At 45.0% G+C, this 14,134-nt stretch overlaps 2 protein-coding genes across 2 annotated transcripts in view; one reads left to right on the top strand and one right to left on the bottom strand.

The window, feature by feature from the left end:
- Positions 1-14,134, top strand: part of LOC102451250 (cytochrome P450 4B1-like) — a 113,748-nt gene that overhangs the window by 25,762 nt on the left and 73,852 nt on the right. The window lies entirely within an intron of this gene.
- The window catches only part of LOC142818159 (cytochrome P450 4B1-like), a 33,631-nt gene that overhangs the window by 17,298 nt on the left and 2,199 nt on the right, over positions 1-14,134 (bottom strand). The window contains exons 2-7 of the mRNA XM_014575193.4: positions 10,667-10,808; positions 6,965-7,009; positions 5,006-5,133; positions 2,533-2,657; positions 2,291-2,445; positions 1,585-1,691 (exon numbers count right to left, since the gene is read on the bottom strand). Coding sequence (XP_014430679.3) covers positions 1,585-1,691; positions 2,291-2,445; positions 2,533-2,657; positions 5,006-5,133; positions 6,965-7,009; positions 10,667-10,808 — 702 coding nt within the window. The remainder of the gene's footprint in view (positions 1-1,584; positions 1,692-2,290; positions 2,446-2,532; positions 2,658-5,005; positions 5,134-6,964; positions 7,010-10,666; positions 10,809-14,134) is intronic.

The following is a 14,134-nucleotide window of genomic DNA, read 5'->3' as shown; positions in this document are numbered from 1 at the left end:
TTGCTGTAGGTCGAGCAGTGGGGGAACAAGTTACACCTGGAGCCTGTTCTCAACAGCCCAGGCCACCTGCACAAAGCCCCACCTGCTGTGCTAGACAGAGCTGCCGCCGGCCCCTGGCCCTGCAGCACGGCCCATGCACCCTTCTGATAACTTCATCTGCCCCCTCCCTGGTTTCTTAGTCCTGCCCCAGTGCAGAGTCCAGCCCAACTGGTGGCCCTGGAGGCAGATCCAGCTGATTCCATCTGGCCCCTCAGTGTCCGTTCCCCCAGAAGCCACTGCAGGGAAAGGCTGCACGTACTAAACCAGGTGCAGCAAATGGCTTCTCTGTGCAGCTTGGCCTTGTATGTACGGTGCATGAGCTCCGGCTGCATGGAGGACGTTGCTGTGTCTCTGTACGTGGCCCACTCAGGTGCCACACAACTGCACTTGCTGCCTGTGCCTCTGAAAAGGTTGATTTGCCTGAGGCCCCTGCCAGCCCTGCCTTTCTGTGCGTCTGTGCCAACTGCCCTGCACTGCCCACTCACTGCACAAGGACTCTGGTGCTGGGGTTCAGCCAGGCTAGCTTTTTGTTTGTTAAGATGGCAAGATAAAGAACTAGCAATACAAGAAAGAACAAAAGTAAAGTCCCTGGGGAGGAGGTAGGCAGGAGAGGGAGAGCACAGTGTGTGTGTGTTTCCCTTGTAGGAGTCAGCACTGAAATGAGCTCCAAAGGACAGCTGCATCCCGCAGCCCAGCAGGCACTTAGTTAAAGACGCAGTGCACAGGAATGGGAACAGTTATCTAGTGACCTATAGAGAATAGGTCCTTCCTGCAGCCGTCCTTAGGATATGCCACAGTTCTCAGTCACACTTACATGTTGTGATACTGCTGTTCGCATATTAACTCATGAAGTGAAAATCAACTCTCAGAAATGCAAGAGTTAATTTTCCCCTACTAGCGATATTGCTCTTTGTGCTCACGCATGGATCACTCTCCTAGGCACACCCTCCCTTCTTCCCTTCACTTCCAGCCCGCGTAAGCTGACAGAATTATACAGGAGGACCTTTGACAACAGCTTCCCCATTGTATCACTAGCCGGGTGTTTGCTGATGTCACATAGACCCAAACAGGTGGGTTGTGTCTACACTGGCAAGTTATTCCGGAAAATCAGCCGCTTTTCTGGAAAAACTTGCCAGCTGTCTACACTGGCCGCTTGAATTTCTGGAAAAGCACTGACAATGTAATGAAAAATCAGCAGTGCTTTTCCAGAAAAACTATGCTGTTCCCGTTCGGGCAAAAGTCTTTTTCCGGAAACCTGTTCCGGAAAAGGGCCAGTGTAGACAGCATAGTACTGTTTTCCGCAAAAAAGCCCCAATCGCGAAAATGATGATAGGGGCTTTTTTGCGGAAAAGCACGTCTAGATTGGCCACGGACACTTTTCCAGAAAAAGTGCTTTTCCGGAAAAGCATCCTGCCATTCTAGATACGCTTTTCCGAAAATGCTTTTAATGGAAAACTTTTCCGTTAAAAGCATTTCCGGAAAATCATGCCAGTGTAGACGTAGCCGTGGAGGTTTGCTGTTTACATGATTATTTCAAACGCTCACCTTGGCACACAGAAGAATGTCCAGAAAATCCAAGTACTTCTTCTTCTGCATCTTTTCAAGTTCTTCCTGATCTTGGAGGGACGTCTTTCTCTCTTTTATTACTTTCTCTGTATATGAAAATGGCGAATGTATTAGCTTCACTTTGATGGGTCCTGGGATGGTCATGCTGCTGAGCAGTCAAAGGATCTTCTGCTTAATGCAAATGCCAAAATGGACACATGATACTTTAGAGCAGGAGATGAGGTCTCCTAGAACCAAATATTGGGAAGACATTGTACTTTGTACTTCTAAAGTACAGACCTTTCCCTTGGAGGATCTCACAGAATGTCACAAACAGAGGAATCATGATCTCTATTTTGCAGCTGATCAAACTGACCTGAAGAGAGACAAAGCCACTTGCCTGAAGTCCCACAGGAAATCGGTAGCAGAGTTAGGATAGAAACCAGGGCCAAATCCACCCTTCATACAAATCCCCTGAAGTTCATGAAGTTCTATCATAGTTGGATTTGGCTCAAGATCTACTGACTACCAGCCTTGTGCCTCAATTTTACAGTCGTCATTCTTGCCCAGAGCATTAGGGGGGAAATGTCTTCATGATTTCCACTCACAGATTATCTCTTCTGATAGATCAGTGAAAAATAATCACACCAAACTAGGCAACAACCTACAGTCAATAGGAGACACAGAGGAGGGCCCTAGGAAATACCTGTATGGAGGTGCGCTAGTCGGCATGCCTCTTGAAAGCGACGTCCTTGAGGGCTGATTTGATAGATTAAATCATTATGATATGGAAAAAAGCGGACTCTGTGGAACACCAGGTAGGTCAGGTTGTAGACGGCTCTGATGTAGTCGTCTGAGTCACTGAAGGAAAAGGACGGTTCAATGAGGCGATTATGGGCCTGGTTTCAAGAACATTTTCATGAAGATTTGAAAGCACCTGGTACTGACCTGTCAGTCTGGCAGTTGCTATGACAACTGAAGGCACATTTCATGATGCTGTCTAGGGTCATCAAGCTGACATGTTCAAAGAGCTCCACCGACTTATCCACTGTGATCAGCTGTTCCCACTTGTCCTGGTGGAGGATACAGAGATGAGGAGGGACAGGATTCCAGAAAAGATTTGTGAGGACCAAAGAGATCCCTTTATGCACCCTCATGTTATACTCTTTGCTTTCCATAGCCACATCTTACCTACCCATGCTGTTTGTTAGACCCTGGTCTGTAAGCAAAGACGCTGATGTAGAATGTACAGTGTTAGCTGGGATTAGCATTCCTTTGAAGAATCAAGGTTTATAGGATGTTTCATTTGTGGCTGGAGATGAGGCGGAAAGGAAAAGCTACTTCTGAATTCATCTTTCCCAATTTTTGGGTCAGTAGGTTATGTCTCTGCATCTGGACTTTGTTGTTCTGGGCCTGAACAAAACCCACAATGCCAACATCCCTAAAGCAAGTTTGGAGCCATAGAAGGAGTGGCTAACAGCTATTTCAGGTTACAAGTTGTTTTCCTGAGATATTTGCAGCAAAGGGAATTGAAACTGATCAGGTTTTGTCCTGTTATTTTTGGCAGGAGTTAGATTCAGATCTGAAGGGGGGAAGACAGAATCCACATACTATGGTGCATTGTTGATCTAATATATTTTCTAGTGTTTATCACCACTGGCATATCTAATACACAGCAGATATAACTGGAAATTAGGACTTAAGCTTATTTGTACTGTTTTCATAATCAGCATGAGTCAGCAGCCCACTTCTCCACATAAAGCAATGCCATCTGAGCAAAATGTGATTGTCAATTCAAGAGAGAGCCAAACTTCCTGGCAAGACACAACCTGATTCCATTCCAACTCGGTTAAAGGGTGTATCTAAAACACCTATGAGGTCAGCAACTGAGTCTCTAGCAAACTCTGTTATTTGCCAGCATTGGAAACCAGCTAAGGTAAGTTTAGCAATAAGCCTCATTAAAAGGCAAGAGTTCATGGCTATTTTTCAGTGTTCAGAGGACAGTGGAAATGCTTGAAAAGCTGAAGGTATTTTGGACCAAGTTCTTGGTGTCACTTCACTACAGTGAGTGAAGTTACCCCAGAGATAAATTTGGCTCAGAAACTTTACTTATTACTAGGGACATACAAGCCTCATGAGTTCACAGGTTCAAGCTAAAGAGGGTGTTTTGTGATAAAAGGACCTCCCAACCAGCTGGTCTAGATTAGTGGATTCTGTATGGATGGTGTATAATAGTACAGTGTTTCTCAACCAGTGCTACGAGTGATTACCCTTAGGGGGTACTCGAAAGAAGTCTGGGGGGATACGTCAACACTACTGAAATTTGGAGAAAACTGAATTTTTGTAATTAGTTTTACAAAGTTTTATTTTTGTACTTTTTACACCCAGAAGTTTCATCTCCCGTCCAGCTACTGTTAAGTTCTTTAAATGAATGTGTTGCAACGGTAGAAAATTTGTTTGTGTGTCTGAAAACTGTAGGTACTGGGAGTATTTAGAATTTTTTTTTAAAGGGGGTACTCTATAAAAAAAGGTTGACACACACTGTAAGGCTACGTCTAGACTGGCATGATTTTCCTCAAATGCTTTTAATGGAAAAGTGTTCGGTTAAAAGCATTTGCGGAAAAGAGCGTCTAGATTGGCACAGACGCTTTTCCGCAAAAGCACTTTTTGTGGAAAAGCATCCGTGCCAATCTAGACGCGCTTTTGCACAAAAAAGCCCCGATCGCTATTTTAGCCATTGGGGCTTTTCTGCGCAAAACAGTACTGTGCTGTCTACACTGGCCATCTTGTGCAAACGATTTGCGCAAAAGGGCTTTTGCCCGAACGGGAGCAGCATAGTATTTCCGCAAGAAGCACTGATTTCTTACATGAGATCGTCAGTGTTCTTGCGGAAATTCAAGCGGCCAGTGTAGATAGCTGGCAGGCTTTTCCGCAAAAGCAAAGGCTTTTGCGGAAAAACTTGCCAGTCTAGACACGGCCTAATAGTATATGTACTTCATTAGATTCTTCTCGGTCTTCCTCTTCATCTACTCTTCTCTGTCTCTGTGTTTGTTTTTCACTCTCTCTTTCTCTACTTTAGACTAGCCCAAGTCTAGTTTCTTCTCTCACAGCCAGCCTATTCTCCTTATTTATCCTCTATGTTCACCATCACTGGCTGAGAAATTTTAATGTAGCATTGTTCACTGTATTGGAAACCAGGTGACAGAAAAATACTTGGGTCAGGTTCTAAGCTGAAGTACGTTGGCATAGCTCTGTTCAATCACACCCGCTCTGAATTTGCTCCTTCACTAAAAGAGTTGTAGAGCGATTGTGCAAAGCTGTTTGGAACATCTCACTCCACTGTCTTCTAATTGGTCAGCATTGGAGCCAGTGATTTTCCCAGCCCTGCAGCTGAAAGCACAGACATGGGGATGAGTCCTACCAGCATCACTTTGGTAGATTCTGCCATCAGCGCGATATAAGGTTTCAACACGTCATAATGAAACCCTGGGGTCAGCAGCCTTCTATGCTGGAACCACTTTGGCCCATGTAAAATTAGTAATCCATTGCCTGCAGGAATAGAAAAGAAAAGAGCCACTCAGATCATAGTTCTATGACTTACTCTTATCATTTTTACTGTGTTCATTGTATTCTTGGTTCATTGAAAGGAGGGAAACTTGAAAACAGGAATATGTAATTCTATACCTAAGCAAGTCCTCATGGGTCCCAGTCTACAGGATGGTATCATTAGGAAGGACAAGATGTGTTGAGGACTTGATGATGGATTGGAGGGAACATTGAAGAGGAAAGCGGATGGCACAAAGCAAAGCAAGGCAGGAAATGTGGAAGGGCACTGATGTAATGTTGCACTTATTGGTCTGTGGACAGGCGCTACATGGGGCCCTTCATGCAGCTGACATTAGTTGTGCCCTAGCAAAAATGAAATCACCGCTGTACCCACTCAAGCTGCTCACAACCAACTTTCCCAAAATGCAAAGCTTTGGTTTTTCCAATGAAAGCTGTATGGGCTCTGTGTGGTGGAAACCATTTTTCTTGTGGCTAGAAACCCAACATTTTAGTTTTCTGTATTTTCTCCAAGTTCTTGAACTCAACCCAGAAATATTTTGCATGCAAAAGAATACATTTGCAACCAGCTCTACCAATGACACCAGTATGTATGTCAATACCCTATGCGATGGAGTGACAAGATATAACAGACATCAACATTTGGGAGAATAACACTCATGGGCTACGTCTAGAGTGCATTCCTTTTTCGGAAAATGGATGCAAATTAGACATATCGCAATTGCTAATGAAGCGGGGAGTTAAATCTCCCCCGCTTCATTAGCATAGAAATAGCCACCGCTTTTTTTCAGCACGGAGCTTTGCTGGAAAAAAGCACCAGTCTAGACACGGGTCTTTCGGAAAATAAAGCCTTTTCCGAAAGATCCCTTATCCCTCTTAAAATAAGGCTTCCCTTGTCGACCGATCCGTGTCTAGACTGCCGCATTGTGCTGGATCAGCTGATTGTCGGCACAGCGCGGCGGCCATTTTTATTTTAATGAAGCGGGGATTATTTAAATCTCTGCTTCATTGACAATGTCGGCTAAACTACTTTACATGGCTCCGTCGATGGAGTCATGTAGTCTAGACACACCCTTAGATACTAGTCATCATGCAGCAGGATTCTGGATTAAACAGAGAAATGATCTAGTCTAATGTAACCCACAAACCTCGGATACGGCTAGACTGTGGGGGGGGGGGGGGAGGGCGGGGTTTGGGATACCAAAAGTATCCTGAAAAAACTCTGCCACGTCCAGGGAACGCGTTTGCTCTTCTGCTTTTTTAGTGGAAGAACAAACACGCTCTTTTGGAAGCCCCTGTATTCTTCATTCTACAAAGAAGAAGGGAGCTTTCAAAAGAGGGTTTTTTTCCCAACATTTGGCCCAGTCTAGATGGGCCAAATGTCGGAAAAGCCTCTTCCGACAAAAGAATTGGAAAAAGGTAGGCAAAGAACCCTAGAGTGGGTCACTATCATATGTAGTGGCACTTAGACCACTTACACAGTAAGACATAAGACAAGGCATCTCTCCAGCCTAAGCTGAGACCCAGATGGCTTTACAGCTCATACTGTAGTGCCTCCTACGCTGAGGTACCAAGTTCCAGGTGGTTAGATTAGCATAGATCCTAGTCACTTCCATTAGCTTTTCATAACAGAATGGTCATCTTCTCCCTGTTTTTAAAATAGCAAGCAATAAAATAAATCAAATTACAAGAGAAGTGCGGAGCAAGGAAAGAAGGATGAGAGCTAAAACTCTGTGCTAATACTCCAGGGCCTAGCATACTCTCAATTAATTCATGAAAGTGTTCAAGAAGATGGACAAAGCATGATTCTACATACCGATCCAGGGACGGAAGAATTTATAGGTTGTCATATCCTTGGGATCTGTGGAATTCAACAGAGAAGATAAATAAAGTGTTATGGATTGACACACCACGGAATCAATAATCCAGATGTATTTTTGGTATGAATTTACTCTTCTTGTCATGGGGAAGGCTTTCAAATAACTAGAAGATGAAAGGGGTAGAAATTAGACAGCTAAATCTTGTAGTGTCTGTTAATATATTCAATATTTAATGATTTTTTTTCATATTATTAGTGCATTTTAAAGAAGATCTTCTACATTTATCTTACTAATGAGATTCACACAGGACTAGGGAAGATGATAGGAAGATGACATTAGTTGTTTTTTTCATATCATGTCCCAATTGGTAGGTACTTGTCTTATCTTTTAGAGTAATCAATCTGCCCTTTATCTATCACCAAATAGTATGGGAATATTCCATAGTTCCCTTGTGCCCCCAAGTCTCCGGTCCCTCCTCTGACCACCTGCATGCTTTTCAGGCCTTCTCTTTTGAAACAAACACTCACATTCTTCACTCACACAAACAGAAAGTCCATAGTTGCTTCACGCAAAGAAGGATGACATAGAAGCTTCAGGGGGTAGCTGAGTTAGTCTGTTACAGAAAAAAAACCAACAAATGATCTGGTAGCACTTTATAGATTAACAAAACATGTAGATAATATCATGAGCTTTTGTGGGCACAGCCCACTTCTTCCGATGACATAGTTGCTCTTGTGAAAACAGATCTAGTACAAACTAGTCTAAGATTTGTTGGAGAACACTTTAACCTGCCCGGGCACTCATTAATGGATCTCACAGTCACTGTGTTGTTTCATGCCAATTCTACAAGCCAAATACACGCGGAAGACTTGGAACTTAACTTCTGTAAGCAGGGTCAGGATAAGCTCTACCCTGATATCTGGTGGTGAATTGTGGAGAATGGTGCAAAAAGACTTCAGGGGCTGATCTTGTTTGCATAGGCACACCCACCCCACCTAGTATGAGCTCACAGCAGCCCAAATGGTCACTTTGGCTGCTGTGGGATCCCCAGTCTCTCTGTTATTAAGGCAGGGGGGATAAAGTGTTGTTACCCTCATTATGTCAATCAAGGACAGTGGAACAGTGGAACTGTTTTATGACAGAGGGATTCACCATCAACTAAGTAGCACTCGCTAGACAAGGAGCATGGGTTCCAAACCCAGTGAAGTGACAGAGGCAGGGGACAGGTATTTGTACTTGGGGGTGGGGCCCTTGTCTGAGGGCCTGATACATCAACTGCACCCCCTCCTCTCTCCACTGTGGAATATCAGAGCTAATTTGGATTCCATTAGGAGTCTAGTTACAGACTGCTGATCTGACTTCACTTTGGGCCACTGCTGCACTAGCACTGAGACTCCTCTACTACGAGCTGAAATTGCTAAAGAGCTGAAATCTATTATGAGCTGAAATTACTGCGTGCTGTGTGTAGCCTGAAGCTAAATTGCTGAGCTGCTGGCAGAGCAGTTTGCAGGAACGACCCAGCGGAGCAGCTGACAGGAACAACCGGCAGCTGGCTAGTAGGAGCAGCAGCAGGCAGCCTGCAGAGTGGCTGCGGAAATGACCGGTGGGTGGCTGGTGGAGTGGAACAAGATGGAGAGGCGGAGAAGAGCAGTTTGAGGGACGGCTGGAACAGTTCATGGGGACAGCAGGTGGAGTATGGCAGAGTGACTTGCGTCAAGGGCGGCAGCAGAACCCTGTGGAGAGGCGGGGCCGTCGGCGGATCACGTAAGGTGTATCAACTGCCCCTCCTCCATTTCATCCAGGTTGGGAGGTAAAAGCCCTGCAGGTAAACTTTTGAACCCTGGGGTGGCACTGACCCGGGACAGAGACTTTTGGGCTGTGTCTACACTGGCGCGTTCTTGTGCAAAAACGGCTGCTCTTGCACAAAAACATGCTGCCTGTCTACACTGGCTGCACATTCTTGCGCAAGAAAACTGACGTTTTACTGTAGAAAATCAGGGCTTCTTGTGTGAAAACTCTGACACTCCCTCTCTGGAAGAAGCCCTCTTGCACAAGAGCTCTTCCAGAAAGGCCAGTGTAAACAGGCAACATGAATTTCTTGCGCAAGAAGCCCTTATGGTTAAAATGGCCATCAGAGCTTTCTTACAGAAGAGAATCTGAGCATCAGAGCATCTACACTGCCATGGATGCTCTTGCACAAAAGCACATCTCTTGAGCAAAAGCCCATGCCAGTGTAGATGCTCTCTTCTGGAAGAGTTTTTGCACAAGAACTCTTCCACAAAAGAGTTCTTGCGCAAGAAGATGCCAGTGTAGACATAGCCTTGGGGTGTCAGACTTTGGGACTTTGGGTGATTTTTGGGCTGCTAGACTCAAGAGACTCTTGGGCTATGTCTAGACTGGCATGATTTTCCGCAAAAGTTTTCCGTTAAAAGCATTTGCGGAAAAGAGCGTCTAGATTGGCACGGACGCTTTTCCGCAAAAGCACTTTTTGTGGAAAAGCGTCCGTGCCAATCTCGATGTGGTTTTGTGCAAGAAAGCCCCGATCGCCATTTTCGTGATCAGGGCTTTTTTGCGCAAAACAATACCGCGTTGTCTACACTGGCCCTCTTGCTCAAAAGCATTTGTGTAAGAGGGCTTTTGCCTGAACAGGAGCAGCATAGCATTTCCGCAAGAAGCACTGATTTCAGACAGTAGGACTTTGGGTGATTCTTGGCTAGGGGTGGGTCTTTGCTCATGGTTTGGTCTGTGAATCCTAGTTGTGGTATTTTCCCAATGTAATGTTGATGTCAGTTACCTCATGTTATTAAAGATTTGCTGCTATACCGAGGCTCTGTGCTTGCGATAGGGGAAGAATTGCCTCTTTGAGGCACCCAGGCGTGTGTGTAAGATGTCACTGGGTGGGGGCTTAAGCTCGTGTTGCATTACGTTGTTGGGAGGGGACCCCTAGGTACTGAACCTGGCCCTTGCTGCTATTAACTCGGCCTAGCAGAAGGGTTACACTTCATTTACATGAACACTTCAATTCACCATTTTTTCCCCTTCCTTCTCCTCTCCATCCCCTATTTATTTTGAAACTGGATTTTTAATATTTCATTCATCTGAAGAAGTGGGTTATACCCATGAAAACTCATGATACCATCTACATGTTTTGTTAGTCTTTAAAGTGCTGCTAGACTATTCATTGTTTTTTAAGTTTTTCCTATTACGATTATAAATTCTTCCAGAATACAAAATATAGTTCTTACATTCTTAGATGAAAGAAGAAAACAAAATGGTAAAAGGATGGCAATAATGACAAATGGACCCTTTTGGTCTGTTCCTGCCTTAACATTCATAACAAATGCAAACAGTAATAATAATAATTAGAGCTTCCTACACCACAAACGTAGAACAATGGAAAATGGTTGGATGTCAACTAGGAAACTTTCTATGCTGCTTATTCTAGGAACAACTTAGATCCCAGGAATTTTTAAGCCAAACACATTGCTTAGGGTGCAGGTGTGTGGGTCCTGTTTTCTATTGTGGGTGAGTTTTGAAAATGACCCAATTTAACTGTGAAGATCTAGGGATACGGGAAGGGCGTACAGGCGAGAATTGCAATATTTGACAGAAGACACATATAGGGAGAAGAGTCCGAATGGCTCTCTTGAGGGGTCATCAAGTGTGAATCTTTCTAAAATTAGATCCAATGATCTTACCTCCGTGGCCAAACACAGTTTTGGCATAATCAGGGTGGTGGACTACTAAATCAGCCATGGAAATCCCCATCCATCTGGGAAATGCGTAGGGGTACTTTTGTGCCCAAGAAGATAAAATCTTTAATTCTCCACTTTGAGAAATCTGTAATGATAGGGAAAAATGAGAGACAGTGTGTAGAGAGAAAGGAATGAAATTCACCTCAGTGTGGAAAGTCTCCACAAGGTCTTCTGGGCCACTCGGGTCCTCTCTGTGGGAGATGGGGAGCAGGTGGAATGGATTTGCAGTGAGGGGTTGTGCACCTTGAGATGAAGGGAGGTTGGGGTAGAGAGGACAAAAATCTAACACACAGTAGCCATGCAGCTCTGGAGAGAGCTGTGTTGCAACCCTGTCCCCCTTGCAAATCACAATGCTAAAGCTTAACACAACCCTTGCTTGGGGGAAATGATGCAGCTGACTGGAAAATGTGGAGAGGAAGAGACATTTTTAAAAAATAACTTTTTGCCAAAATTTTCCCCCACAGTTTTTGAAATGAAAACCTGAAAACATGACCTGAAAACATCCGTCGTGTTTAAAAGGCTGGTTTTCATTACAATTCTTCTGCTGAATATTTTTTATTCACTTTAACAAAACAGTTTCTGATTTTGTGTCAAAAAAAAGAAAACTGTCTGATTTGAAATTTTGCAACATTTTTGCTGTAGTCAAAAAGCCATGTTTGTGGCCAAAATGGCATGTTGATGAAAAAAAATATTGACTGTTTCTAGTAAAGGACATTGTAAGATACATAGCAAGGCAGAATCAAGTATAACAATTTAAACCAGTGACACTCAGATTTCATTGATTCAGGAGCCAATAAGCAATCAACATTACCCAAAAGAGTCTGTCATATGAATTCCTTGTTTCCTTTACTACAGTACTATATATTCACACTTAAACAGTGTGACAGGAGAATAGATAGATAGATAGATAGATAGATAGATAGATAGATAGATAGATAGATAGATAGATAGATAGTGTGACAGCGTCAGACTACAGGAGAGTGCCGGAGTGGAAATATATTAGCCCCTGATTAAATATGTCCCTATTCCCACCATAAACTAGCAACCCAGAACCAGAAGAAAAAAACAGCAAGCAAATGGTCTGGTAGCACTTTATAGACTAACAAAATATGTAGATGGTATCATGAGCTTTTGTGGGCACAGCCCACTTCTTCAGATGATTGGAGTTATGACTCGGGGATAAGAAAACTCAAAAAAAATAGGAGAAAGGGGAGGGGGAGAGAAAGATGCTCTGTCATCCACCCCTCTACCTCTATACATAAAGTATCAGGAGAAAGGGTGCTAAACCTGAGCAGATAAAGATCAAAGTCAGTAGATAGATTGCTAAGGCAGGAAAGATACCATTCAGAAAGCTGTTGGCACCTTTAATGATAAAAGATCCACCATGCCAAATCTTGATTAAGTCCATCAGTAATAGAATTTAATTTGCATATGTATTGTAATTCCAAGCTTTCCCTGTGGATTTGACTTGAGGATCTGGCCTGTGACAAGACCACCGCCTTCAGGCCTGAGAGATTATGGTTAGGTAAACAGAAATGTTCTGCCACTGGCTTCTGAATATTTTCTTTGCATATATCCAATTTGTGTCCATTGATTCTTTCCCATAGAGAATGTCCAGTGTGACAATATATATAGTAGAGGGGCACTGTTGGCATTTGATGGCATAGAAACTGCTAGAATCAGTCAGTAATCAGGTCAGTTAAAACACCTGCAACCAATTAGGAGGCTTTCAGACTCAAGGGAGTCAGGTTAATCAGAATACCTGGGGGGCCAATTAAGAACCAGTTGAGACTGGTTTAAAAAGGCTTCCCTTCTGTTTGTTCAGTGTGTGAGGAAGGAGTTGATGACAGGAAGTGTAATAGAGTCTGGGAGAAGAGAGTGTAGCAAGAACCTCAGGTAAAGATGCTGGGAAGGCTTTGGGGGAAGTTGTCCAGAGATTTTTAGCTGCCACACAGCTATGACTAGAAATATTACAGACAGCATCTGTGGATGTAGGGTTTGCCCACGAAAGCTCATGGTTCTATATCTATATCTGTTAGTCTCTTGGGGTATGTCTACACTAGCCCCCTAGTTTGAACTAGGGAGGCTAATGAGGGTGACCGAAATTGCTAATGAAGCACAGGATTTAAATATCCTGGGCTTGATTAGCATATTCCTGGCCGATCGCCATTTTGGAAACTGACTAGCCCAAAGTAACTGCCCACGTCCACACGCGGCACAGAAACGGGATTCCGAGATAAACCCCTTAGTTCAAATTAACTGTTACTCCTCATGGAATGAGGTTTAAGTGGGCTGGATGCAGAGTTATTTTGAAATAAGCTATTTTAGAAGAAATGCTCCGAAATAGCTTATTTTGAAATCTCACGTCTACACTACAGGGAAGCCTCAAAATTAGTTTGAGGCAGGCTTCCCTAATGTAGATGTGCTACCTCAATTTAGAGCCCCAGGAGGTACTGGGGAGTAATTAGTCTGAATGGCCCTGATGAGGAGCTATTTCGAAATAGCAGCAGTGGAGCTTTCACACTACAGCTATTTCAAAATAGTTGTTTTAGAATAGGCATTATTCTTCATGGAAGGAGGTTTACAGAAGTTGGAATAAGCTGTCTGTTATTTCAAAGTTATTTCAAAATAACGGAGTTGTGGTGTAGATACTCTCATTGTTATTTTAGGATAATGGCCTTTATTCTGAAATAACACTGCTGTGTAGAGCATTGTGACCGGCCGGAGATGGCCCGAATGGAGGAACGTCAAGGGGGGCTGAGGGAGGCAGCACCTTCGGCCGCAGCGCCTGGCGGCGGGAAGCCGGCACGTGGCAGATACCGGCCGCGGAGCTTCCTCCGCGGCTGGGAAACAGAGCCGCGGTCTGTCTGGCTCTCGGAGCACGTCCGCCGGGGGCAGGCACAGGGGCTGACGCCCCGGGCAGGGCAGGAGCACACGTGCCGACGCTGGAGGGGCGTCACGCTGGCGGGACGTCATCTCCGGCGGGCCCTTTAAAAAGGGCCCGCTGGCAGCGCAGAGGGGGCACGTCCTTGGAGGCAGGCTCCCGCAGGGTTTGGGGCCGGGCACGAGGAGACGCCACCCCAGGGAACCCGGATTCCCAGCGAGGACCCCCTGAGGCGCGGGGTCGAAGACACCCGTGGTGGCTGATTGCTGACGGGACCGGATCCCACAACGAAGGACAGACTATGCCCTCATCGAGTGACCGAGACACGGTAGGCTACAGGGACCCCACGGGGAGGCCGATGGGGTTCGCGGCGGGGAGGAAGCAGCCCGGGGCGGGGCTCTTTTGGCGCCCGTGGGTGGATGCGTTTCGGGAAGGAATCCCACGTCCGCCACACAGGGAGCTAGCTGACCCCTGTGCTTAAGGCCCCGGGCTGGGACCCGGTGGAGAGGGTGGGCCCGGGTCCCCCT

Source organism: Pelodiscus sinensis, chromosome 9 (genome assembly GCF_052426305.1).
Source record: "Pelodiscus sinensis isolate ZL-2025 chromosome 9, ASM5242630v1, whole genome shotgun sequence".
Classification (NCBI taxonomy): domain Eukaryota; kingdom Metazoa; phylum Chordata; order Testudines; family Trionychidae; genus Pelodiscus; species Pelodiscus sinensis.
Note: the sequence above shows the minus strand (reverse complement) of the source record. Positions and strands in the feature narration are given on the sequence as shown.